The sequence below is a fragment of the Convolutriloba macropyga genome, chromosome 2 (assembly GCF_964194025.1).
Source record: "Convolutriloba macropyga chromosome 2, txConMacr16.3, whole genome shotgun sequence".
Taxonomy (NCBI): Eukaryota; Metazoa; Xenacoelomorpha; order Acoela; family Convolutidae; genus Convolutriloba; species Convolutriloba macropyga.
The window spans coordinates 52,713,545-52,738,274 of NC_134469.1; the positions used below are offsets into that span (position 1 = coordinate 52,713,545).

A 24,730-nucleotide genomic window follows, 5' to 3' on the forward strand; every position below is an offset into this window, starting at 1 on the left:
ATTGATAACTGCGGTTTTGTTGATTTTATCTCTGATGATAGAAGATGGTTGCTGAATTGTTAGATCGGAGTTTTTTGGCTAGGGTTTATTCTAAATTTTTCAAAATTCAGCCTTTTTTTGTCAAAAAAAATTGCTTTTTAGCCCACTTGCTTTAATTCGCTCACAGAGAACACATTTAAACTGCAACCATATTCTTCTTAGGCTTCAAAAAGAGCTATATTTGCTCCCGCTGGCTTTAAGAATCTTCTGGAATTACAATTTTGCCAGTTTTCTCCTAATTTAAACTCGATGATTATGCAAAATGCATTATTTATTTGTGATAAACTGAAAAAAATTGCATAGATTTGAAATATTTTGCAAGCATTTCAACAATTGACTGTTTTGTTAGACGCGCAGCAATATCTGGGCTGATCTTGATCTCACCATGGATCCCTATGATATAAACTTTTTAGAATTTAATGGGGCGCGACTTTTCTTTTCAAAAAATTTCTGCTATCTAAATGTTTTTTATGTAAATAACGGACAAGAACTTCAAATCGGGTTTAAATTAATGACAGATAAAATTTACATTAAAAGAGACATAACGATATTTTGTTATGGTTTCAGAGTTAAGATCTCGGTTTTTATGGCTCCGACAAATTATTTTCGTAAAAATTTTGAGTTTTCTTGCGTTTTGCTTTCATTTTTATGCTTTTTGTAGCTCAATGACTGAGTTTCCCCAATCAAAGATCCAATTAGTTTTTAGAAGGTAGGAAGAAACCTAGACTTTTTTCAGTCGTCTTCTGATGTCTGCTATGACTTTGAATATAAATGTTTTGAGAAAATATCGGTAAGCTTTTGAATTTTGCCAATTTTTTTATCTTATTTCTCTCAACTTCAGGCGCAATCTCAGAAAAAACAGTTAAAAACAGAAATCATGTTACTTATAAATTAATGTTTGTAAAGGTCTCATATTCAACTATTGATTTCCTGATTTTGGTTCAACGCGTGTTCAAATTTTATTTTATTTTTTATCATAATTGCATTTTTTATGAGTTCATTTTGTCTCCTTGTCAAATTTTCAAATTATTGACAACTCCAAATAAAGGAAAGTTTTGTAGGGAATATGCACAACGACGGAAAAAGGTGCATAGGGATCTGTTAATTGTTTTTGTTGAATTGTTTATGCTTTTCGGGCTGAGACACAGTTATATCGCAAAATTTTGTGGATTTTTTCATTTTGCATATGTTTGTCTTTCTTTTCGTTGTTGTGTGCCATATACTAAGTAACGTTGGATCTTTATTGCTTCTCCGAGACGTATAACTTAACCTATTTAAAGATCTCAGTTTATAGCTGTTTGTTTTATTGACTTTCAAAATAAATAAAAAAAATTGTTTTCATGTCTCCTTTTTGCTTTCATTTTTGTCACCAAGTAACTCAATCTCACTTATTAGAAGTCTGAACCACATTTATTAAATCAAACTTTTTTTGCGCTCGCTTATACGTTGTGACTGATTGCTTCGACCATTTACTTTTACTAAAATTTTTCGAGATTCCTATACTGCTTAAATTTTGGGGTTCCTTTTCGTTGTCATGTCTGAGTAGTCTTTTGATAAGGAAGACTCAATGATGTTAAGGTGAAAATATAGTGACCATTTACAGTTCTGGCATTTAACATCTTACAATTATACTGCATTGAACAGTGTCATGTCGTAAAATTGTTTGAAGTTCCGGCTTCTTTATGCATTTGTTTTTTGGGGGCTCGTTACTTAGTCTCATTATTAACAGGACCAATTGCCTTCCTGAGTTGTTGAAATTAACACCATCGCTTTCTATTGTAGTTCTAAGTCTGTTATGACTTTTGAAAATACTTAATTTTTTTTTTAAAAAAATGGGTTTTTGAGCTTCCTCTATTTTAAATAGTTTATCGGTCGATTTGTAGCTCAGTCTCTATAAACACAGGTCACAAGCTGTTCGTTTCCAGTGAGTCTAACTTAATCTTTATGACGGTTTCAGCTGCATACATTTGTTTCTCGACTTTTGTACTACCGTTACCACGACATTTTACAAAAACGTTAGATTTTTCTACTTTTGTACATTTCAAAGAATTTTTTGGTTTCTTTTTGTTTTATAACAATAATCAATGATCCCAGTGGTTTTGAAAGTTTGCCCAATCAAACATTGGATAATTACATGTCTCAATTGCTTCCCATGTAGATATAAATGAACATTTTTTTATTCAGTTGATAGCTAATGACATTAATAACTCTGAAGTTAATTGTATTCAAAAATGAAAGTTTTTCTGAACTACGCACCAATTTGACTTTATTGTCGTGAAGATAACCAGTTGCATAAGGAATAGGTGCCATATCTTTTCTAATGAAGTATAGGTTAAATTGTTTTGTTTTGGTTTTTATCTGATGAAAGTTTATTTTTTTATTTTTTTTATTATTATAGACAACGAGTTTTGGTCGTAGGTAATGTTTGTGTTTTGATTTTTCATTGTTCTTTCTAGTAGTCATATTAGCAACAATGTTCATCGGCCCTCTAGCGTGGCATTATCGTATTTCATTGGCGGATTATTAAACGATGTGTGTGCTTCTGAAAGTTTTCATGCTATTCATCATTTGGTAGCCAATTAAGTAAAAAATATGGATGAGTGGGGTCGGAACATTATGTGCGCACGCACATTACCGAGCCTCCTTGTTGGAACAACAAATATGATGACAATGAGGATTGTCGGATCATTATTTTTTGGTCCCCCAGCTTAGTGTGCACATAATTTTTACGACCCCCGACGCACGTGCTATATTTTACATAGTACCGAGCTCGCATAAATTGTAATGGGGGGGGGGGGGGGGGCAAATAGACCCGGATTGAAAATTCAGTTGTCCCACGTGAACTGTTTTTCAGCTTTGTCGCCATTTTCACTACATTTTGAGAAATTTTGCTCAAGTAGTGTTCTGCTTCTCTGAGTTAATTGTTCTGATATCTGCTGGTGTAACTGAATCACAGTAAATATATTTTGATTTTTCTCTGATGACGAAACTGTTTGATCGGTTCCTACCCCCCAAACAATGTACTAGCTGCTGAGGAGTAAACCGAATTATGGAGGAGGGGGGAACTGACCAAGACTAAGTGAATAGCCCCCACCTCCACCCCTCAAGTATTACATCAAATTACACCCCCAATACCCCCTTCCCTAGGTGCATAGGATAGTCAGTTGATGTAAGCTTACATCAAATGACATTTCTCTCCCCCCAGGCCCCTCTTGCATCGAATTATTGCAGTCTAGTGTGATCTTGACAGGAGTGATTGCTCTTGATCTTCAAAGCTACTCTTGGTCTCAGGCTAATATTCAGCTTGTTTCTAGGGTCATCAACCAGGGGTGCTATCTTATGGCCAATCTTTCATCCAGGTGAACCCTGGAAAGACATTCACCCAATGAACGATGGAAAAGTGCGAAAAGTAAATATGAGTCGCTGGAACGCAAAATTTAAAAAGAGTTTTTCCTATGGCTATATGTTTGTGCGCGATCCTTTCCAGCGGGCATTGTCCGGTTATTACAACAAAGTGCTGCCACACAACTACCTCAACGGAGCTAAATGGTCTTTATCACAATACTTCGAACATTTGGTAGCCGACAATATTGAAAATCAACATTTCCGATCCCAAATCACAATTTGTGATCCCTGTTTTCTAGGAATTGATTACCTGGGGAGGCAGGAGACGTTGGCAGACGACTTTGAGGTTCTGATCTATGAAAAGACCTCATTGCACAAAAATGTAACTTTTGACCGAAGCAGTCGAAATGAAAAGCTGAACCTGAAAAAGACGAAATACAAACCGCATGACTTGGTGCTTAGTCAATTGAACAAGCCATTATTTAAAAAATTTGTTTGGAAATACCGATTGGACTATATCGCTTTTGGTTATAACCCAAATACTATTTTATCTAAACTGTAATTTGCAATTTATCACTCCCAAAATAGAGGGATTATGGAATCACTTCGAAACAAAATTAAATTCTACCAAAAAATAATAAAATGAATCAAATTTTCATTTCTTGTGTTTCTTCTTCGGACTAAAGAGTAATGAAGCAATGAACGCCCTAAATAAAACCTACAAGATAAAACAAAAATATTGTTTTTTGACGACAAAAATGTCAAAAGAGATTAACTTCTTTGTGCCGAGTGATCCGAAACATGATACACCTTGATACAACATGCATGATCTTGACATCTCTCGGAAAACTTGAACTACATTGTCAAGTACTTGAAATACCAAAATTTCATGGTAAACCTTGATAAGATCTTGGTGAGTTGATTTCAATTAAGTCAAGAAATTTTCTTGACAGCTGTCGAAAAAATTTTGAGAAATCTCCATAACACTTTTTACCACTTCCGATCGAAAATGGTCAAAAAGTTTAAAGACTTCCTCTCTGCTTTGAGTTAACAGTTTTCTACTTGATTTAAATAATTTTTAAGAATGCGTTTTATTTCTGCATCTATTCTCACACTAAATAACTCAACTTCAAACTCAAAACACTGAATCAGTTTCAAGTCTTGGCGATGTATCTGTAACGCCAAGATGTATCGAAAAAAAATTGAGGGCAGCAGACAGTTTTAAATAATGCCAAAATATTTACTTATTTCTCTTTTCAGCTTCATAACTTTTTGTTTCATGTCACTCTCATATTCAATTCAGTCTCATCTCAGTTCCGAAAAATCGAGAATTTCATATTTTTGAACTGTTTTTCTTTTTAAATTTTTTGCTCATTTGTACTATGACTATCAGAATGATTGTGTTTGATAAATAATTTTTTAAAACAAACTTTGATGATTTTTGGTTTTTAGAATTTGAGTTTCCATGTTCAATGATGTGAATGCTTAGTCATTAAACAACTTGTCGAGTGCTGTTTGGTTTTGTTTGATGCTATTTCACGCCAGTTCACAATTTTTTTTAGGTTTTTACACGGGACCTTAACGGTGGAGGTCCGGTATAAAGTATGTACTATTTATATAACGAGCTAGCAACCACTTCACTTAAAAACGTCAGTTTTCTCGAAAAGAAACGTCTCATTTTTGGTTTAATAAACTAACGGGCGCAGTTAACCCGGCATTTTTCGAAAAATCTTACTAATTTTTGATAAATCTTGATAATTCTTGCTTATACTAATGATTTTTTGTCAATATTGTGACGACAAAATTGCTCGTATATTTATTCAGTGACTACTGAAGATAAAGGGGAAAATGATTTCCTTCGGCAACTAGTAACGAAACTGTTGAGTTTTCACGCCAGGGATGACCTTATTTAGCGGATGTTTGGTTAAATTTGTCAACGTTTATGCTTTTTCCCGTTTCTTACGCTTCGTTTATTTTGCCGTTTTTTATTTGATGCATACCGCTCCATTAATAAGGCGAGCTGCTATTACTATGCCGTAATAAACTCTGCTATGATAATTGTTTTATGAAAATAGTACAAATTTGACTCAGCAATTGGTTTGTATTATTTAACTAAAAGATTGAGGAAAATGAAAATTTATCGCTCATTTCCCTTATCTTTGCGCATAATAGTAAGGTGACTTTAATAAAACAGTAATTTCACAGTTAGCCTAAGACTTTTGTGAGGTCTCCGAACAAACGGTACACACTTACAGTATTGTTTTTCAATTTAAAGGTTAAAAAATCTACCTTGCCGCTTCTCTTCACTTTGCTAAAACACTCTGCAAATAGTTTTCATTTCAACTGAAGCTCGCTCTCAAAAAACGGAAATAATCATTCAGAGAGTATTTTAGACACCAATTGTTTTAATCAAACTATTTTCTGCAAATTTTCTCACAAGTAATTTTTAGCAGGTAGAGCTTTTGTAGACTTCAATTGAGATTCAAAACTCAATTGAAAAAACTTAACATTTTAATAGACTTAATAGATCCACATTTTTATGTATATTCAAATTGTTGCCATCAAAAATTAGAAAAACATCATAGTTTTTGACTCAAAAGCTGCAGTGTTTAAATTTTGTCCTCTTTGGAAAGCAAAAAGTCGCGTACAATAACGAGTAAATTTTGGATTAAAAGAATTTTTAACTGAATAAGAACTAAAACTTTGATTGACAGAATGTACCTTTATGCAGAAATTTCACTCCAGAACTTTTTTGTCTTGAAATCAGTTTTGCAACATTATTCTCTCCCGTTAAAAAGAGCGCAGTTTATTTCACAGCAGTCTAATTAATAGTCAATAGAAAAAAGTAAAATTGAAGCGTTGGATTTTTTCAAAAATAATTGTTTAAAAAATTAGAAGTTTGAATTTTTTTATCTTATTAATTATCTACTCCTTTAAAGCCAATGGCAGTTTGTTAAATGTGAAAAAAAAATCATGTTTCGTTTTTTTCTTAGTTTTTTTGCCCAGTTGTGTCACTCAAGTCAATTTCTTACTTTCGGAAATACGTAAAATGACGTTTGGGCACGGTCCTCGAAATCGAAGTTTCTCCAATTCATTGTTTATCAAAAATTTATCTGGGAATGGGACTACAGAGTTGACGTATGAGACCTTTGGCACGCCTCTGTCATCGTCCTTGGAGTTTCGCCTTTTGTCTTTGGAGTGCTGAGACTCTGCTTTAAGAATTCCGTTTCAGAATGTTACCAATGTGTTGTTTATCAACGAGGTAGTTGTTATGAAACGTTTTTTAAAAAAAATCACGCTTTCTTTTACAAGCGCACATTTAAGTTTCTGTTTTATGGGCTGGGAAGTCGAATCTCTTGTTTGTAAATTCGGTTTTGTTGATTGATAGTTCTCTTGAATTTTGGATGTCATCCACAACTATCGCTAAAAATGAAATTTTCTGTGGGAGAAAAAACATTTCACCGTTAAGTAGCGTTGCTTTCAACTATTTTTCTAATTGTTCATGAGCAAAAGACAGCGTGTATTCAATTATCTTTTTCGCTGCACTTCTTTCGTCATCGTCTTCAATACAGGTACCCAAGAGCCGACAGAGTTTCAACAGCTCAATGAAACCAGCGGAGTAGAACTACTTAAAATGGAAAGAATTTCGGCAAGTTATGCTGCATATTAGGTTCAGTGGCCTTAATTTATTAACCGACTGACGTCGCGTGAAGTGTTCTCAAACGATTGACGAGCTGTTGGCTTTGTCAGTAGCTAACTAGGTCTTAGAAAGGCTAGCTTTAAATGAAGGGCGTGGAGTGAGCGCGGGGTGGCGCGTCGCTGAGGTAACGGGCGGAACAATGAGCGACGATGACATTGAAGGATGTGGTTGGGGGGGGGGGGGGGTGAAGCTGCGTGGGAGGGAGCGTTAGGGAATGGGTTAGGGGGTTAAACTCTAAGAAACGCCCTCCAAACCATGAATTTGTCGCCAAAACAGTTCCGGTGAAGCGCATACTGTCAAACGACTCGAAATGCTCTAAGAAAACTTAATTCCCTCCGGTAGTTTCTTGTTTATCCCGCTGTTGAGGAAAGTTACAAGGATTAAGATGAAAATAGGTCAAGCGAACATAGGCATAAAAAGACCACAGGACTAATATAATTGCTAAAACGTCGATTATGAGAAATAAATCAGCGAGCAATACATATCACACAAAACTTAAGAAAAGCTAAATTGTCATTTGGCATGTCAAATTGTTCAAGCAAAAGAGACAGGCCACTACATTTATTTCTACAAATTTCCTATGAGCTCAATTAACTAGGTTAATTAGTCGCGTGTTTCTTTACAAAAATCAGATTTAGAGTCAAATTTTTGCCAAGAGCCTAATAATTGGTATAATCAGTTGCCGATTAGGGGGCCCTTCTCAGAAAAATTTCATTGAATTTCAGGAAGCAATCGTCACATAAGTTTGCTCGCAGCTATTGTTCTCGTCAAGTAATGAAAAGTCAAACAATTGACTGAAGTCGGAAAAACTGCTCTCGAACAACAGACGAGGGGTTGGCTTCGATTGCAGCTTACTTGAGCACAGGGAGGTTAGCCGTAGAAGGCAATGGCAACAACGAAGTAGGGGCTTACAGTTTCCGGTGGTTGACTAGGAGTGGTGCCCAAAATAGCCTTTCAAACCATATCTGCCACAAGCATTTCTAAAAAATTTCAAAATATCGCTGTACAGTACACTGAAGAGCTTACTAAAGACCTAAGAAAGCTGAGCAGATTTAATGCCCTAAGATTTTACCAGTTATCTCGTTTCTTTCTATCACGAAAAGTAGAATCACTCAAGCGAGCGAAAGAACATTCCATAAAAACCTCGAGCAAAAATTTTGCAATACAACACTTTTACAATAATTGCTGCCATCTTCGTCCAAGAACAAGTAATAGGCGCGCAATAGCCGACGGAAGTGATGCTGGTATTAAAAGATACTAGTAAACATTACTATACGAATCCTCAAAAACAGATCCCAACAATTCTTCGAGACATAAAAAACCGAGACAATCGCAACATAGCTGCGGTTTGCTGACTTTTATGATAGAATATGTATTGCAAGATATCTTTTAATCGGTTTTATATATTGCAGCTGTTTTGTCCTCAGGGTAAGCGCTAAAAATGCGGTATGTCTGCAGCCGTTATTGTTTAATTTTTACTAACTGGATAACCTAGTACTCAGTATTCGAAACGGGACCATTCATTACAAAACAAAGCCCAGCCCCTCTTGTTTTAGAGTGTAATTTTGCTATAAACATGAATAGGTAAAAAGTCAATTTGCAACATTTAATTTGGAATGGAAATACTTTCTCTTTTTAATAATGACTTCCATTTCATTAGGACTTCAATTTTAAAATTTATTAGAGCGTTGACCTTCACAGAATAAGCCATGCAATTTTTCATTTTTCGCAAATTCTATACATTTATTTTCCGAAGAAGGGTTGCCGGCAACAGTTCAGCAGATTTGCGAAAAATGTGATTCGATAACAGAAATATTACAACTAAACCACAGACTGATTTGATACATTTAGTAATTCAAATGACATTCCAGTTACTTGAGATATTCCAGAACATCCATCTCTATTCGGCTTCAGAGTCGGTGACGATTGTTAAGAGGATTGATCAACACTAAGCGTGTATGGTATCTAATTTCAATAGGCGTGATCTTTTAATCTTTTCTTCATCATTGAGCAGCTTTTGACGGTAGCGATTTTGGCTGTTCCGGGGTGGAATAGAAGCAGCAAGAGAAGCGTGAAACAAAGTTGAAAATAGAGGGGCAATAGTCGTCAATGTTTTCGCAATTATGGACGAAGAGGGATGAGCGATGGTTCAGTCGCTAGAATGTGTCTACTTCGATAGCATGAAGATAATGAATCGAGAAAAAAAAATATTTTATCTCATTTCCGTAATAAATTATCTCTTCCTTATCTCCCTCAATTAGCAGCTGTTGGCTCGATTGATTTAAGAATTCCGTTCACTTCCTCAGCGACAGTAGTGAGGCAAAACTCGAACTGGTCCTAAATAAGACAAGGCTAATACCACAACACACACCATAAAAATACCAAAATTATCTCAGAGAATTGAAAATGTTGGTTCTTTCATCCAATCAAGGAAAAACATAACCGACTAAACGTCGGAAGAATTGCTCTCGAACGACTAGTGGGAGTTTTAATCAATTTCAGCCTGGTTCAGTCGGGCGGGGGGGGGGGTGGCTAAACGAAACGAAACGGAAGAAGAACTCAATAGTGGGCTTCAAACAACCACATTAGAGGTTAACATATGTCCAACCTAAGTTAACTCTTTTCAAAGTCAAAAACTCATTCAATCAAGACAGCGCATGAACAAAAAACTTCTCTCACTCAGAAAAAGTTAGTTCACATGGCAATTTTACTCTTTTTCACTAATAGGTCAAAACGCCGCCTAAACAAATAGTACTTCCGGTAAATAAAAACATAGCCGGAAGAATTTCGGAAGCGAATCGAAGCGTCAAAACTTCACAAAAAACCGTAATGGCAGCTGAAGCCATTACCTTTTGTATTAAACCGTTGACTCATTACCTCCCAGTTCTGATCTAAAAATTGAAGATCACTGTCACCAAGAGCAACAAAATGCAGAAAAATTTTATATTACTGAAAACGTTTGGTAACGTTAAAAAATCCAATAAAAATTAAGATGATCAAAAATCCGATAGGCTCAAAAACTGACAGGGCTATTAATTGTCCTCAGATAATTTATTATCATAGTCTCAAAAAGATCGCGAAAGCAAACAGCAGATAAAACTTAGAAACTAAGTTAAATTTTTCAAAGATTGCTCAAATTTAAGAATCAGAAAACAATTACATTACAATTCAAATCACTGCAATTGGGACAAAAACAAAACATTTTTCTCTCTCGTTGTATATATGCTAGACAAATAAAGAATCAATTCCAAGCCAAAATGACAAAAATCTAAGAAAAAGCTGAAATCATTCAATTTAATCATTCAACAATTGAAAAAATCAACAAAACGAAAAAAACTGTAGGTGCCAGGAATAAGCTAAAAAGCTAGAATGAAACAAACTAGAATGTGAAGAATATGCATACAATCTAGGAAACACCGTAACAAAAAAACTAATTCTTGATTTTTGAAAGTTAAAATAAAATTTATAAAATCAAGATAAACGAATATATTTCATTGTTCAGCATTCAAGACATAAAGACAACGAGTCATCATAAAGACAATCAGCAATCCTCCTGAACAATACCAAAAAAAGTTTGAAAAAACAAAAAGACAAAAAAGTAAAAAGAATTCAAACATACGAAACATTGAAACATTTTGCGAATGGTCAAATAATTTTTAAGACTGCATTTATGCAAAAATTTCAACGTTATTTAATCAACTTAACGCCAAAAAATGATCGAATTTTTATTGAAACGAAATTAAAGTCCCTGATTTTGCACAAAAAGGCTGCTTCTAGAAATCAAATAGAAAGCAGAAAAATTGGGAAAAAACTACCAAAATCGGATTAGCATACTTACAATTTTATAAAAAAATTCACATCGAGGTAAAACGAGGCCTTGAGCATATGAATTATCAAAGGGAAGTTGCCATATTAACTTATTTTTGAAAAAAGACGGCTGAAAGATTCAAAAATGAATGGAAAAAGCCAAAAATTAACTAAAAATCGATAAATATCTGCCCGTTTTGAACTTGAAACGCATTTTGAGGCTCTGTAAAACACTGTGTTTTCAATTTCCAAGCTTTAAATTTCAATATAGCATCGAATAAAATATTTGCTGCAAAAAACCAAATTACAAGCAAAAATACTGGGCCACTTAGACGAAAAAACGGCTAAAACCGTTATCTATATGTGCCATTCTGTCAAAAAATACTTTTCAAAGTCAATAAGTCATTCACTAAACGCAGCACATTCATCGAGCATAGCCGTCAGATTGCCGGAATAGCTGCGAAAGAATAGACCTGCGTGCCATATAATAGAGATAGATAGAGATAAAAACAGATACAGATCTAAATTGAAAAAAAAATCGACGCCGCTCAAAAAACTAGGTAAAAAAACATTCAGCGATAAATTAATTAAGCTTGTTGAAATTCATTCCGCAGAAGCATTTTGTTTGGGACCCTTTCTGCACATATGAGTTCCTTTGACCTTAAACTAATTCAAATTAAACTCAAGTTTTAAAGTGCAAAAGTCATTTTTATTGAGTGAGGTAAGTAGGTAAGTCACGTATGATCAAAACCTAATCACGCAAATAACCTAAAAACTTTTGCTAAAACGAGTGAGAAATAACGTCACGCGCGAAAATGCCGTTAGTGAGAGGCAGAAATCATTCAGAAAATTTGACTTTTTCAGCTTTGCTGTGTGAACAAATGTAAAACGAAAAAAGAGCGTCAGACGACGAAACAAAAAACATAGCCGGAAGAATTCCGGAAGCGACTCGAAGCACCAAAACTTCACTAACAAAACCGTAATTGCAGCTGAAGCCATTACCTTTTGTATTAAACCATTAACTCATTACCTCCGCGGGTCTGATCTAAAAATCGGTGAAATTTAAACCACTGTCACCAGGAGAAAGAAAATGCAGCAAAATTTTATCATTGAAAACGTTTGGTAACGTTAAAAAAAGCCTGAAATATTTAGGATGGTCGAAAACTAATAGCCTGACAAAGCTGACATGGCCATCAAATGCCCTCAGATAATTAATGATTCTAATCTCAAAAAGATCGCGAAAGCAAACGGCAGATAAAAGCTTTTCAAAAAAGACAGGAAAGTCAAAATGATTCAAAAAAGAGTGCTCAAACTTAAGAATCAGAGAACCACTACAATTAGATTTCTAATCACGGCAATTAAAACTAAAATAATACATGATTCTTCCTTGTTGTATATATGCTAGACAACAAGATTTCATACTAATTCAAAAATTAAATTAATCATAGAAAAACAAAAGCAACAGAATAATATTCAAAGGCAAACAATCGTCTAAAAACAATACCCAGCCCGGAATAAAATTGCAATGAATAGTAATAAGTCGAAATGTTGGAAAAGACTTTCTAGCAAACTCCCAGTACTGCCTTACTTTGAATTAAATCAATTGCAAACCGAAGAAACCAAGATCTAAGAAAAAGCTGAATTCATTCAATTTTTTAACAACTGAAAAAATCAATATAACGAAAACAAAAGTAGTTGCCAGGACAAAACTAGAATGATACAAACAAGAATGTGAAGAATATGGACACAATGTTAAGAACACCGTAACAAAAAGACCAATTCTTGATTTTTGAAAGTTATAAATCAAATTTAAAACAATCAAGAAAAACGAGTACATTTCATTGATCAGCATTCGAGACATAGAAAAGACAACGAGTCATTCGAGACAAAAATCCAGCTTGCTGAAGAGAATAAAACAAGAAAAAGCAGAATTCAGACATACGAAACAATGAAGCATTTTGCAAAAAAGTGGTCAAAAAATATTTAAGACTGCATTTATGAAAAAAATTTATCTGTTTTTTCGAAAACTTAACACCAAAAGATGATTGAATTTTTATTGAAACAAAATTAAAGTCCCTCATCTTCCCCAAAATACTATTTCTAGTAATTAAATGCAAAATACAAACAAAAAACTGAAAAAAATTGCAAAAAACTACGAAAATCGGATTAGCAAATGTACAATTTTATGAGACAAAATTACATCGAGGTAGAAAGAGGCAATGAATATATGAATTATCAGCGGAAAGTTGCCATATTAACTGATTTTTGACAAAAAACAGCTAAAAGATCCAAAAATGAAGAAATTAATAGAAAAAAAGCCAAAAATTAACTAAAAAATCAAGAAATATGTGCCAATTTCGCATTTGAAACGCAATTTCAGGCTATGCAAAATACTGTGCTAACAATTTCCCGGGTTTACATTTCAAAATAGCATCGATTAAAAATTATTTCTACAAAAAACCAAATTACAGGCAAAAAAACTAGGCCACTTAGACGAAAAAACGGCTAAAAACGGTTACCTATATGTGCCATTCAGTCAAAAACTACTTTTCAATGTCAAAAAGTCATTCACTAAACGCAGCGCATGATCAAAAAACTTCTCTCGCTCAGAAAAAAATTAGTTCACACTGCAATTTTACTCGCTTTCGCTTTTAGGTCCAAAACATCGTCTGAACGAATAGTACTTCCGGTAAAAAAAAAAACCTTAAGAAAACCAATACTCCTCTTCGAGTCGTAAAAAACCAAGAGCACCGCAATATAGCTACGCTCAGCTTACAGCTTCGCAGCTATAAAAAATTCTCTCGCTCAGAAAAAAATTAGTTCACACGGCAATTTTACTCACTTTCGCTTTTAGGTCAAAACAGCGTCTGAACAAGTAGAATAGTACCTCTGGTTAAAAAAACCTTAAGAAAACCAATACTCCTCTTCGAGTCGTAAAAAACCACGATGCCCCAATAATAGCCGCTATCACTTCGCAGCTATTAAACATTCAGTCATCACGGAAATTTTTTGCCTGGGACTAAAATTAGGAGCACGGGGAGACAAAAAGCTCAATTACACAGCGCAAGATAAGATGGCGTCTTTAAACATCAAAATCCACAAAGTAAGGAAATTTTTAGACTTAAGTAACCAAGCTAAGATGCATAATCTATCTTCTTTGTACCCTTCTTAGATGCTCAACTTAGAGGAAAACAAGACTACCATTAGTCCACCAATTTCTGTCTTTTGTTAACAACAATTGGGCTGACAAAAACTATGACCCTTCATTCTGCGCTCGAAATGAAACTAACTGTAACACTCAATTTTTGTTTACTCACCTTGGTGGACACTGCACCACACCTCTGATCTCGCAGGTGCTCCAAGGTGGCTGAGATATCTATCTCCTTGGCTCCCCTGTAGATCTTGTTCAACACCAGGTCCATCAAGACATAGCACCCACTCTGGTCACATCCACTCGCACACATCACAATGATAGGACTGTTCTTCCCCTTGTACGCCTTACTCACCTTCCTACAATTCAATAAACATCTCCAACTAATTAGAGTAGTGGGGTGTGATGAGTGCAGGTGCTTAAACTTCTTCGTTGAGTTGCAAACATAGATACCAGTGCCCTCCGGGTTTAACTTATTTATCCCATTTTTGAGGACAAAAAGTCGACGAAAAATCGGTGAAGTGGAAAATCGCATAAAACAGACCGCATCACTAATATAACTTTGTTTGAGAGCAATTACACATTTAGTGCGTACAAACATTTAGCTTTTGAGACCACTACAATGCCTATCATGGCTTAAATTGAAAAAACCGGCAGATGCCAAAAACGGCCGCCACTGATTCCCAAGACTAGGGGATAGAGACTAGCACCGATGCCAAATACCACTAGACGTGGTAATTAAGGGTACATTAATGCTGCTTTTTGGTTTACCGAGCTATTAATGGAATCATAACGCCAATGGCCGAGTCAAATGGTTAAAAACGAATGTCCAAAAGCAGCAATCCAATGATATAAAAGTGTCCAATAACTCAACTATCCAAAAACGTCATGCGCTAGTCCTGCGGATACAAAAGTCTTACGCATATAAAAGTCTTGTGCATATGAAAATTAAGGGTAAAAACAGCATCTAAAACTGAGCTTTATGGGTTTAAATCATTTCCATTTATATTTTTTTCCACATTGTTTAGTTTTGGTTGCTTTGTTGCGCACAGCTGATTCCAATCTGCAGATCGGACATATTAGGCGAAGAACAAGTTATATAGTGTAGAAAATTCAAAATTATTTCACTAAAACTGTTGAAAAGGTTGCAAAAATCGAGGTGAGGGAGAGGAGGTGCTTCTTTTTTCAAGTTTTTTCTTTCTAGTATCTTAGGTAAAAAAAAGGAGGTTCAAAGCCTGTTTTACTCTATATTCCACAAACTGATTCTTACCCTTTTCAACAACTTCCAATAATTTTGGTGTGAAGGAGTTAACGGTAAGTTCAATAGAAATTCAACAAAAATTTTTTTAGCTTTTTGGAAGAATTATGCAGGATAAGAAATGTTTTACGGGTGCAAAAAAATGTAATCCCAAAGGGGCTCAAACCACGGACCTTCAACATCCCAGTCCACCATCTTTACCACTGAGCTACGATGACTTTGATTCCCTTTGATTCCCAACAAACTTCAATCAAAAATTACAACGAAATCACTAAACGTTCTCATAAAAGATTTTCAAAAGTTTTCTTAACGTCAATCAAACCAGTAAGATATTGAGTAAACGCTTACAACATAGGAATCTAGACAGCAAACACCACAATTGATGAAACCAACTGAGAATACGCAAAAGGACAACTGCTACCAAATTTGAAGCCAATCAAACTGCATAAAACTCAAAATCGATCTACACTACTGAAAAAGGAAAACTTTTTACAACACTTAGAACAACTGTCAGGCCGTAAAATTGCTTCCTATAGGAAATCATATCACAACTTTGATATCAAAAACTCATTTTGAAATCTGAAACTCGAAGACTACAAGCGACTGAGACTAAGTAGCAAGACAACAACAAGAACAAGCATGCAATCCTTAAAAAAATCAGAAGTATCTCTTAAAAGATGTTGTCGATCTCTTAACTGTTAAACCTGAGTAAAAAAACTTCATCTATAATTAATTATCTAGGAGTATTGCCATTAGCGAGAGACTTCCCATTAACGAGACTAAAGCAGAGTAAAACTAGAAAATTCTCCAGATTGTCTGAAAAAAAGTTGTGTCAGTGGATTAAAAGGTTTGACATTCATTAAAAACCATTAGATGGCTCAAAATATGGTGTCTTTAGAGATCAAAAAAACCTCTGTAATTATGAAGACTAAGTAGCAGCACAATAAAAATGTGCAAAACTCAGCGACACTATCAATTGCAACAAAGTAACTATTAACAAATACTACACAAACTGGCAATACTCAGACATAGATGGTAGATTGCCAGAATATAGCCACAAAAGCTTCAAAGATCTGCAGTCTCAAAAAAGATAGTAAACGAAACAGAACAAAAAAAACTTCTTTATATTAAATGTTAAGACGTTATATTTTGATTAAAAATCTGTTAAACTTATTGCTGCTTCTATTAGCTGCTCTCAAATACCATTTAATTAGATTGACACGAACTCACAAGTCATTCTTGAGAGTGAGGTAGGTCACATAAAATCCAAAACTTATCCAAGCGAATGAAATAACTCACTCCACTAAGACTGAAAAATGGCGCCACGCACCCACATGCAGTTGAAATTGCATTGCATGAAAGAATGAACAAAGAGCAGATTTGAAGTGATTGTGGTGTCATATGGCCGTAACAAAAATCTTGACAAAGCAAAACAAACAAACAGACAGCCAATAATCGCCGCCTCAGCTATCGCTTTGCGGCTATTAAAAAGATTTGATTAATATTTTATCAAATCAAACAGTGTCGAAGTCAAATAACCATTAGCAACCATTTATGAATAAAACAAAAGACAACTATGCAAACATAAACCAACAATGTCGGAAGAATTGCTCTCAAACGATAGTCGGGTACAAAACTTTTGACAACGCCGGGATTCGAACCATTGACCTCCTGATCCCTAACCAAAAGCACTGCCCAATGGGGCCAACAGACTCTTAGATTTGTTTGCTGCAACCAATTTATATTAGGAACAAGCTTTACTTCGGAGTGAGAGCAATTGAGATCAGTCAAAAATGCATAATGAAAGCGTGAAAAAGTCGCTTGAGAAGTCAAAGAATGTTCTAGAAGAAAAGCGCAAAATGGTCAAGCAAAAAAATTGCATAAAAGACCAACTAATTTACAATAATTGCTATGGACTTCGTTCAAGAGCAAATAATAAAAGGAACACATTTAACATAACACCCTAACGTAGATAACATTGCTCTCGAACGATTCGCTTCGGTAGCAGCCAGCTGCGGCCTAAAAATGTCAGGAGTAGGGGTAGCGAGTGGAGTGTGGGTTTCAAGCGATTAAGGAGGGGGGAGGTAGTGTTGGGACTGTACGAGAGGGAGTCCAAATCGCCAAGTAGATGAGTGTGCGCGCGGGGAGTGTTTAAGGGTGGTAATAGAGTCAATTTTTTAAGGTTAAGAACCCCTCTTCAAACCAAAAAAAATGTTTGCTCAAAACCGTTTCAGTGAACGCATAATTAGACAACAAGGCGTAAGGCTCTTAGAGAGTTGCTCAGCCACTTAAATCCCTCCCGGCTTTACCCGGTGATCCCTTTTTGAGGAGGAAACGGCCAGACAAAAAATCGGTCAAGAGAAAAACTTCTTTCTTTTTTCGCTCTCTCCATTACTCCAGTGTGACTTAAATCACTAATCTAATTTAACTTCTCGTTGAAAACAAAAGGTAGAAAAAATGTGAGCATATCTTAACAAAAGACAGCGCTCCAAATACAATTCAAGATCTTTGAATCGCAAAAAAACCAAGAGAAGGCAAATAATAGCTCGCTCAGGCAGTTATTCAAAATGAACGCCGGCTTCAGTTATGAAACTTACATCGACGCCCCTCTACATTTCAGCAGTTGACACAACTACGGTCAATCGAGGAGAGGCTAATTTTTAGAGTACCTTCTGAACTCCAGAAGTGGCCGGGGTCCGGAGTCGGGACACCTGCGTGGCATCCATAAGAGGTAGTGGAAGAGGGTGACGGTCCTGGTCTGGCTAGTAAGCAGGTTCTTCAGGTATAAACTCCTCACTAAGTACTCCTCACACCACACGTGCTCTGACACCAGGTGAACCTGCATTCACTACAAGGCTAATGAACTTAAGAACTAAGAAGGCAAATTTTGAAATTCCAAGCTTTCACGCTCATTCAATTATAGTAGTAGAACGTGCCGTGCCTCTGTTAACTCATCAATGCTCAAGGCCCTAAGCGAGCTTACGCAATTATGTAAATCTATAACTTAATGACGTGAAAATTGACCAAATGATAGAATAGATAGAACTGATTGAACAGATAGACTCCTGTTACGTCAACTAGATGACATAGGAAGTCAAACATGCGCAATATTACTGCTCTGTCTGGAAGCGGATGACTGTAAGCTACAACTTCCGAACGAACAATTTTGTCCTTCACCATAAACGGCAAGCATATTGTAAATATTTGCACTTAGCAAGTTGAAGTTGTTCTCCCAACCTCTGTTTATTTGTTTTATAACTCAAATAACCGAAACAGTTCCAGTGACACCAAAGTCTGCTGCGGGATAATGAACCTACCTCAAAGTTGTGGTAAACAGCGTTGCCCTCAGCTGGCCAAAATTGGGGCAGTCCATCCGAGGTCAGGCCTCCTCCAGCACCAGAGGTGGATGCGTGGAAGGGTCCAGCGAACAAGACAGCAACAGTGCACCTCTGCTCCCACACCATTTGCCAGAAGTCTCCAAGGGTGTTGTCCATGGGAGCCTGGGCTAGAATGTATGCTGCTCTCTCCGGGTGAGTGTCACGCTGAAAAAAAACTTTCCATGAACCTTTTCGTGTCTTTAATCGATTTGCATAGTTTACAATAATAGATCGGTTTTTAATTTGATTTTTGCACCATTAGTTTGTTGTATTCCAAGGTCGAAAAATCTAAAACTCAATTATTTTGGTCGTCATGAAATGAAAAAGATCACGCAAAAACGAAACATACCCGGCAGATTGCCGGAAAATAGCCGCCGTTGATTCCCAACATAGCCGGCACATTGCCGGAAAAAAGCCGCGACAGACGCTCGTGGCCTTCCACGGAATTGAAACAACTAAAGAAATAAGATAGACAGATTGACCACCAGTCCTTTAATAGATCACAAGACTTTGGGTGAGAATCGGACTGTCATTTTTATGAGACACATACGCCCTATAAGGCAAACACCCTAGTAGAGCTTTCCAAAATTAATATTTGAAATCAAAAACTCAAGACTCTAATACTCACAAATTAGGGCATATACGTTCGGCACTACTTAGATGGACACTATTGATCTTTAACTAGTAAATGCTCATAAATTTTAAAAGTTCATTAAGAGAATTCGTCATCTTTTGAGTGAGGTAAGTCACGTAATTGAACTAAAAAAAGAAAAAAATTTCAAGTGCAAAGCAGAAGCCACTGAAATTGAAAAACTCAACGGTCGCAAGAATCATCGACGAAGACGAATTAAAAAAAACCACGATATCTCCAAAATAGCCGCTATCGCTTCGCGGCTATTATTAACCAAGATTGGGATTGAAATAACAGAACAGAACTAATTTCGGAGCTAAGCATACTCTTGTTCCGTAGTGAGACAACACAGGGGCTAGTATCAATACCAATTAGCATTAGCGATGGTAACTAAGAACAAAGTTCGAGTAACGGGCATCTAAAATGGGCTTTAAGGGTTTATCCCGTTTCTATTTCTTATTTTGTTTTTTGATACTGCCTCTGTTCATTCTCTGTCCAAAAAGCTTTTAGCTGAATGAGAAAAGAAACTAGCCTAGTGAAGTCAAAAAGATTTCACGCAAAATGTTGAACAAGTTGTGAACTAAGGTAAAGCAAAAAAATTTTAGCACGTTGAAGTAAAAAAAATAGGACCTTAATAATAATAGACGGCCGAGAAGCTGAGGCGGCTATCATTGAGATGAGAAAATAATTCAAGTAAAGAACATAACCGACTAAACGTCAGAAGAATTGCTCTTGAACGACTAGTGGGAGCTCTAATCAATTGCAGCCTGCTTTAGTCGGGGGGGGGGGCTGAATGGGACTAAGAAATTCTAAAGTGGGCTTCAAATAACCACATTAGAGGTTAACATATACCACTATTAAGATTTAAAGTAAAAAAATGACAAGAGTTTCGGACTTTTAGTATTAAATTGCTGCCAATTGAGTTCAGTTGCTGGAAATTGTGATTGAGAGAGAAATTTAGATCACGCGAAATGCAAAGTCAAGGGCGTAAAAGTCACTCAAGACTTTGGGTGAGAATCGGACTGTCATTTTTATGAGACACATACGCCCTATAAGGCAAACACCCTAGTAGAGCTTTCCAAAATTAATATTTGAAATCAAAAACTCAAGACTCTAATACTCACAAATTAGGGCATATACGTTCGGCACTACTTAGATGGACACTATTGATCTTTAACTAGTAAATGCTCATAAATTTTAAAAGTTCATTAAGTGAATTCGTCATCTTTTGAGTGAGGTAAGTCACGTAATTGAACTAAAAAAAAGAAAAAAATTTCAAGTGCAAAGCAGAAGCCACTGAAATTGAAAAACTCAACGGTCGCAAGAATCATCGACGAAGGCGAATTAAAAAAAAACACGATATCCCCAAAATAGCCGCTATCGCTTCGCGGCTATTATTAACCAAGATTGGGAATGAAATAAGAGAACAAAACTAATTTTGGAGCTGAGCATAGTCTTGTTCCGTAGTGAGACATCACAGGGGCTAGTATCAATACCAATTAGCATTAGCGATGGTAACTAAGAACAAAGTTCGAGTAACGGGCATCTAAAAATGGGCTTTAAGGGTTTATCCCGTTTCTATTTCTTATTTTGTTTTTTGACACTGCCTCTTTTCATTCTCTGTCCAAATAGCTTTTAGCTGAATGAGAAAAGAAACTAGCCTAGTGAAGTCAAAAAGATTTCACGTAAAATGTTGAACAAGTTGTGAACTAAGGTAAAGCAAAAAAAATTTAGCACGTTGAAGTAAAAAAAAATAGGATCTTAATAATAATAGACGGCCGAGAAGCTGAGGCGGCTATCATTGAGATGAGAAAATAATTAAAGTAAAGAACATAACCGACTAAACGTCGGAAGAATTGCTCTTGAACGACTAGTGGGAGCTCTAATCAATTGCAGCCTGCTTTAGTCGGGGGGGGGGGGGGCTAAAGGGGACTAAGAAGTTCTAAAGTGGGCTTCAAATAACTACATTAGAGGTTAACATATACCACTATTAAGATTTAAAGTTAAAAAATGATAAGAGTTTCGGCGCACTTTTCATTTGACTTTTAGTATTAAACTGCTGCCAATTGAGTTCAGTTGCTGGAAATTGTGATTGAGAGAGAAATTTAGATCACGCGAAATGCAAAAAGTCAAGGGCGTAAAAGTCACTCGAAAAGTCAAAATTGTCAAGCAAAAATTTTGCATAAAAAAGACAGACACGTTTACAATAATTGCTATGAACTACGTTCAAGAGCAATTAAAAAACAAGTGGCAAATTGCCAGAAAATAGCCGCGACAGCTTCGTAGACCTCAAGTTCAAAAAGATTAAAAACACCAAACAAAATCAATTTTTTTTAAAAATAAAAGAGTCAACAATGACGTCACGCACGCGATTCAGTTGAAATTGCAAGAACGAATAAAAAAGCAGATTTAAGGTAATTGTGGTGTCAAAAGGTCATCAGAAAAATCTTGACGCCGAACAAAACAAAGCAGGACAAGCCCTGAAATACAATAAAATTAAATAAAAAACTTAGAACTACTATCTGATTAGCAAATCAATTGAACAATGCCTGCCAAAGAAGCAAACGGTCTCAAAAATTGAGAAAATTCAATAATCAAACAAACCAAAAATATAATCATTGCTAAAACTCTTGGAGCTTTTACACTGAAGGACGAGTTTTATCAATTTAAATATAGCGATTGACCCACGCATATGCCTTGAAAGGGGTTTATTGGCCACAAAAGAAAGAAAATTTGATAAACTTGACAAACACTTTAAAATTGAAAATGGCAAAAATTACTGAAAAATTCTAAATTTCGTTATATTGTGTTTGAAACGTTTCTATTTGTGTATCGAATACGCTCATAGAGATCGATAAGCTCATGAAATGACTACCAAACAATGGTCTCATAAAATTGCCATAAAAATATTTATGTCTTGCAAAAAAAAGTTTATCAACTTTCACAGACGTCACAACTGACAAAAAAAAACTTAAAATGACCCAAAAAACAAAAAAAATTGGGCCCAAAACTCATTAAACGGGCATTTTAACGTAGAATTAGGGCCTTACCAGCAGCTGTACAACTCCACGCACTTCAGGGAATACGAAAACCAGCTCCAGCTAAGGGTGCAATGAAAATTGATGCCCGCTGATCTTACCCTGTTTATCCCGTTTTGAAAGCTCTAATTTATGGAAAAAGGTGTAAAACCTCTTACAAAAAAACATAGCAGGACAAGCCCTGAAACACCGTCTAATGAACTGAAAAAAATCATTGCACTACTGTATCTGACTAGCAGATCCACAGAATCCAAAGACAGCCAAAGAAGGCAAACTGTGTCAAAAGTTGAGAACCTAAAAAACTCAAACAAACCAAACAAAACTAAGATCATTATTGAAACTCTTGAAGCTTTTACACTGAAGGACGAATATGATCCATTTAATTATAGCGATTGATCTACGCACAAGCCTTGAAAGTGATTTATTGGCCACTAAATACAAAAACTCGATAAATGACAAATACTTTATTAAAAATGAAAATGGCAAAGTTTGCTGAGTTTCTGAATTTCGCAAAATTCAAATTCTAAACTATTCATATGTGTACCAAATTTGTCCAAAAACCCAACTGCAAGAGCTTAAAAAGGCGCGTTTAACCTAAAAGACCCGTAAGCTCATAAAATGAAAAACATTTTCAAAATAATTGAAAACAAATAAATGATGCTAAATTTCGTGATATTATTATTTTCAGAATCACTTGGTTGTCCCCCGTATTCCAAATTCACAAACATTCACTGCCCCTCAAAGATTGATATAGACAGAATATGATCAAAATTAAAGTAAAATTTTTTCACAAAAACTGCAAAAATTTGTGATAGTACAAGGTTGAAAACCCTTCCATTGAACCCAGCAGCTATACAGCTATACATACTATCAAAACCAAGAGGAGGTTTCACTGGCCTTGGGGCCTGATCAACCAAAAAATATTAACCGAAAGTTTTAAAAAATATGCAAAATTGCAAATTTTATCAAAAATTGCTATAAATTGCGACAATAAATTGTTGAAAACCAAACCATTGTCACTAGAAATTATGCAGAAGACTATTATGAAACCCAGGAGGAGCTTTCCTGGGACTTGAGGCTAGAAAAACTCAAAAAATGACAAAACTAATCAAAAAGCTTGACAATCGCAAACAATAGTATAATTTGCCGTGTGCATGTTTTCGGTACCAAAACATTTAGCTCATAAAATGGTCTTAAAAAGTAATTATATCTTAAAAACTTAGAACTACTATCTGACTAGCAAATCAATTGAACAATGCCTGCCAAAAAAGCAAACGGTCTCAAAAATTGAGAAAATTCAATAATCAAACAAACCAAAAATATAATCATTGCTAAAACTCTTGAAGCTTTTACACTGAAGGACGAGTTTTATCAATTTAAATATAGCGATTGACCCACGCATATGCCTTGAAAGGGGTTTATTGGCCACAAAAGAAAGAAAATTTGATAAACTTGACAAACACTTTAAAATTGAAAATGGCAAAAATTACTGAAAAATTCTAAATTTCGTTATATTGTGTTTGAAACGTTTCTATTTGTGTATCGAATTTGTCCAGTAAACCGCCTGCAAGAGCTAAAACAGTTCATACGCTCATAGAGATCGATAAGCTCATGAAATGACTACCAAACAATGGTCTCATAAAATTGCCATAAAAATATTTATGTCTTGCAAAAAAAAGTTTATCAACTTTCACAGACGTCACAACTGACAAAAAAAAACTTAAAATGACCCAAAAAACAAAAAAAAATTTGGGCCCAAAACTCATTAAACGGGCATTTTAACGTAGAATTAGGGCCTTACCAGCAGCTGTACATTTCCACGCACTTCAGCGAATACGAAAACCAGCTCCAGCTAAGGGTGCAATGAAAATTGATGCCCGCTGATCTTACCCTGTTTATCCCGTTTTGAAAGCTCTAATTTATGGAAAAAGGTGTAAAACCTCTTACAAAAAACCTAGCAGGACAAGCCCTGAAACACCGTCTAATGAACTGAGAAAAAAATCTTTGCACTACTGTATCTGACTAGCAGATCCAAAGAATCCAAAGACAGCCAAAGAAGGCAAAATGTGTCAAAAGTTGAGAAACTAAAATACTCAAACAAACGAAACAAAACTAAGATCATTATTAAAACTCTTGAAGCTTTTACACTGAAGGACGAATATGATCCATTTAATTAGAGCGATTGATCTACGCACAAGCCTTGAAAGTGGTTTATTGGCCACTAAATACAAAAACTCGATAAATGACAAATACTTTATTAAAATTGAAAATGGCAAAGTTGGCTGAGTTTCTGAATTTCGCAAAATTCAAATTCTAAACTATTCATATGTGTACCAAATTTGTCCAAAAACCCAACTGCAAGAGCTTAAAAAGGCGCGTTTAAC

General features: G+C 35.5%; 1 protein-coding gene across 1 annotated transcript in view; it reads right to left on the reverse strand.

The window, feature by feature from the left end:
- Window positions 1–8,676: 8,676 nt before the first annotated feature.
- LOC142358762 (receptor-type tyrosine-protein phosphatase N2-like) overlaps window positions 8,677–24,730 on the reverse strand; it is a 111,328-nt gene continuing 95,274 nt past the window's right edge. The window contains exons 18-21 of the mRNA XM_075410337.1: window positions 18,618–18,842; window positions 17,970–18,139; window positions 14,209–14,401; window positions 8,677–9,421 (exon numbers count right to left, since the gene is read on the reverse strand). Of these exons, the coding sequence (XP_075266452.1) occupies window positions 9,338–9,421; window positions 14,209–14,401; window positions 17,970–18,139; window positions 18,618–18,842 (672 nt within the window). The 3' untranslated portion in view covers window positions 8,677–9,337. The remainder of the gene's footprint in view (window positions 9,422–14,208; window positions 14,402–17,969; window positions 18,140–18,617; window positions 18,843–24,730) is intronic.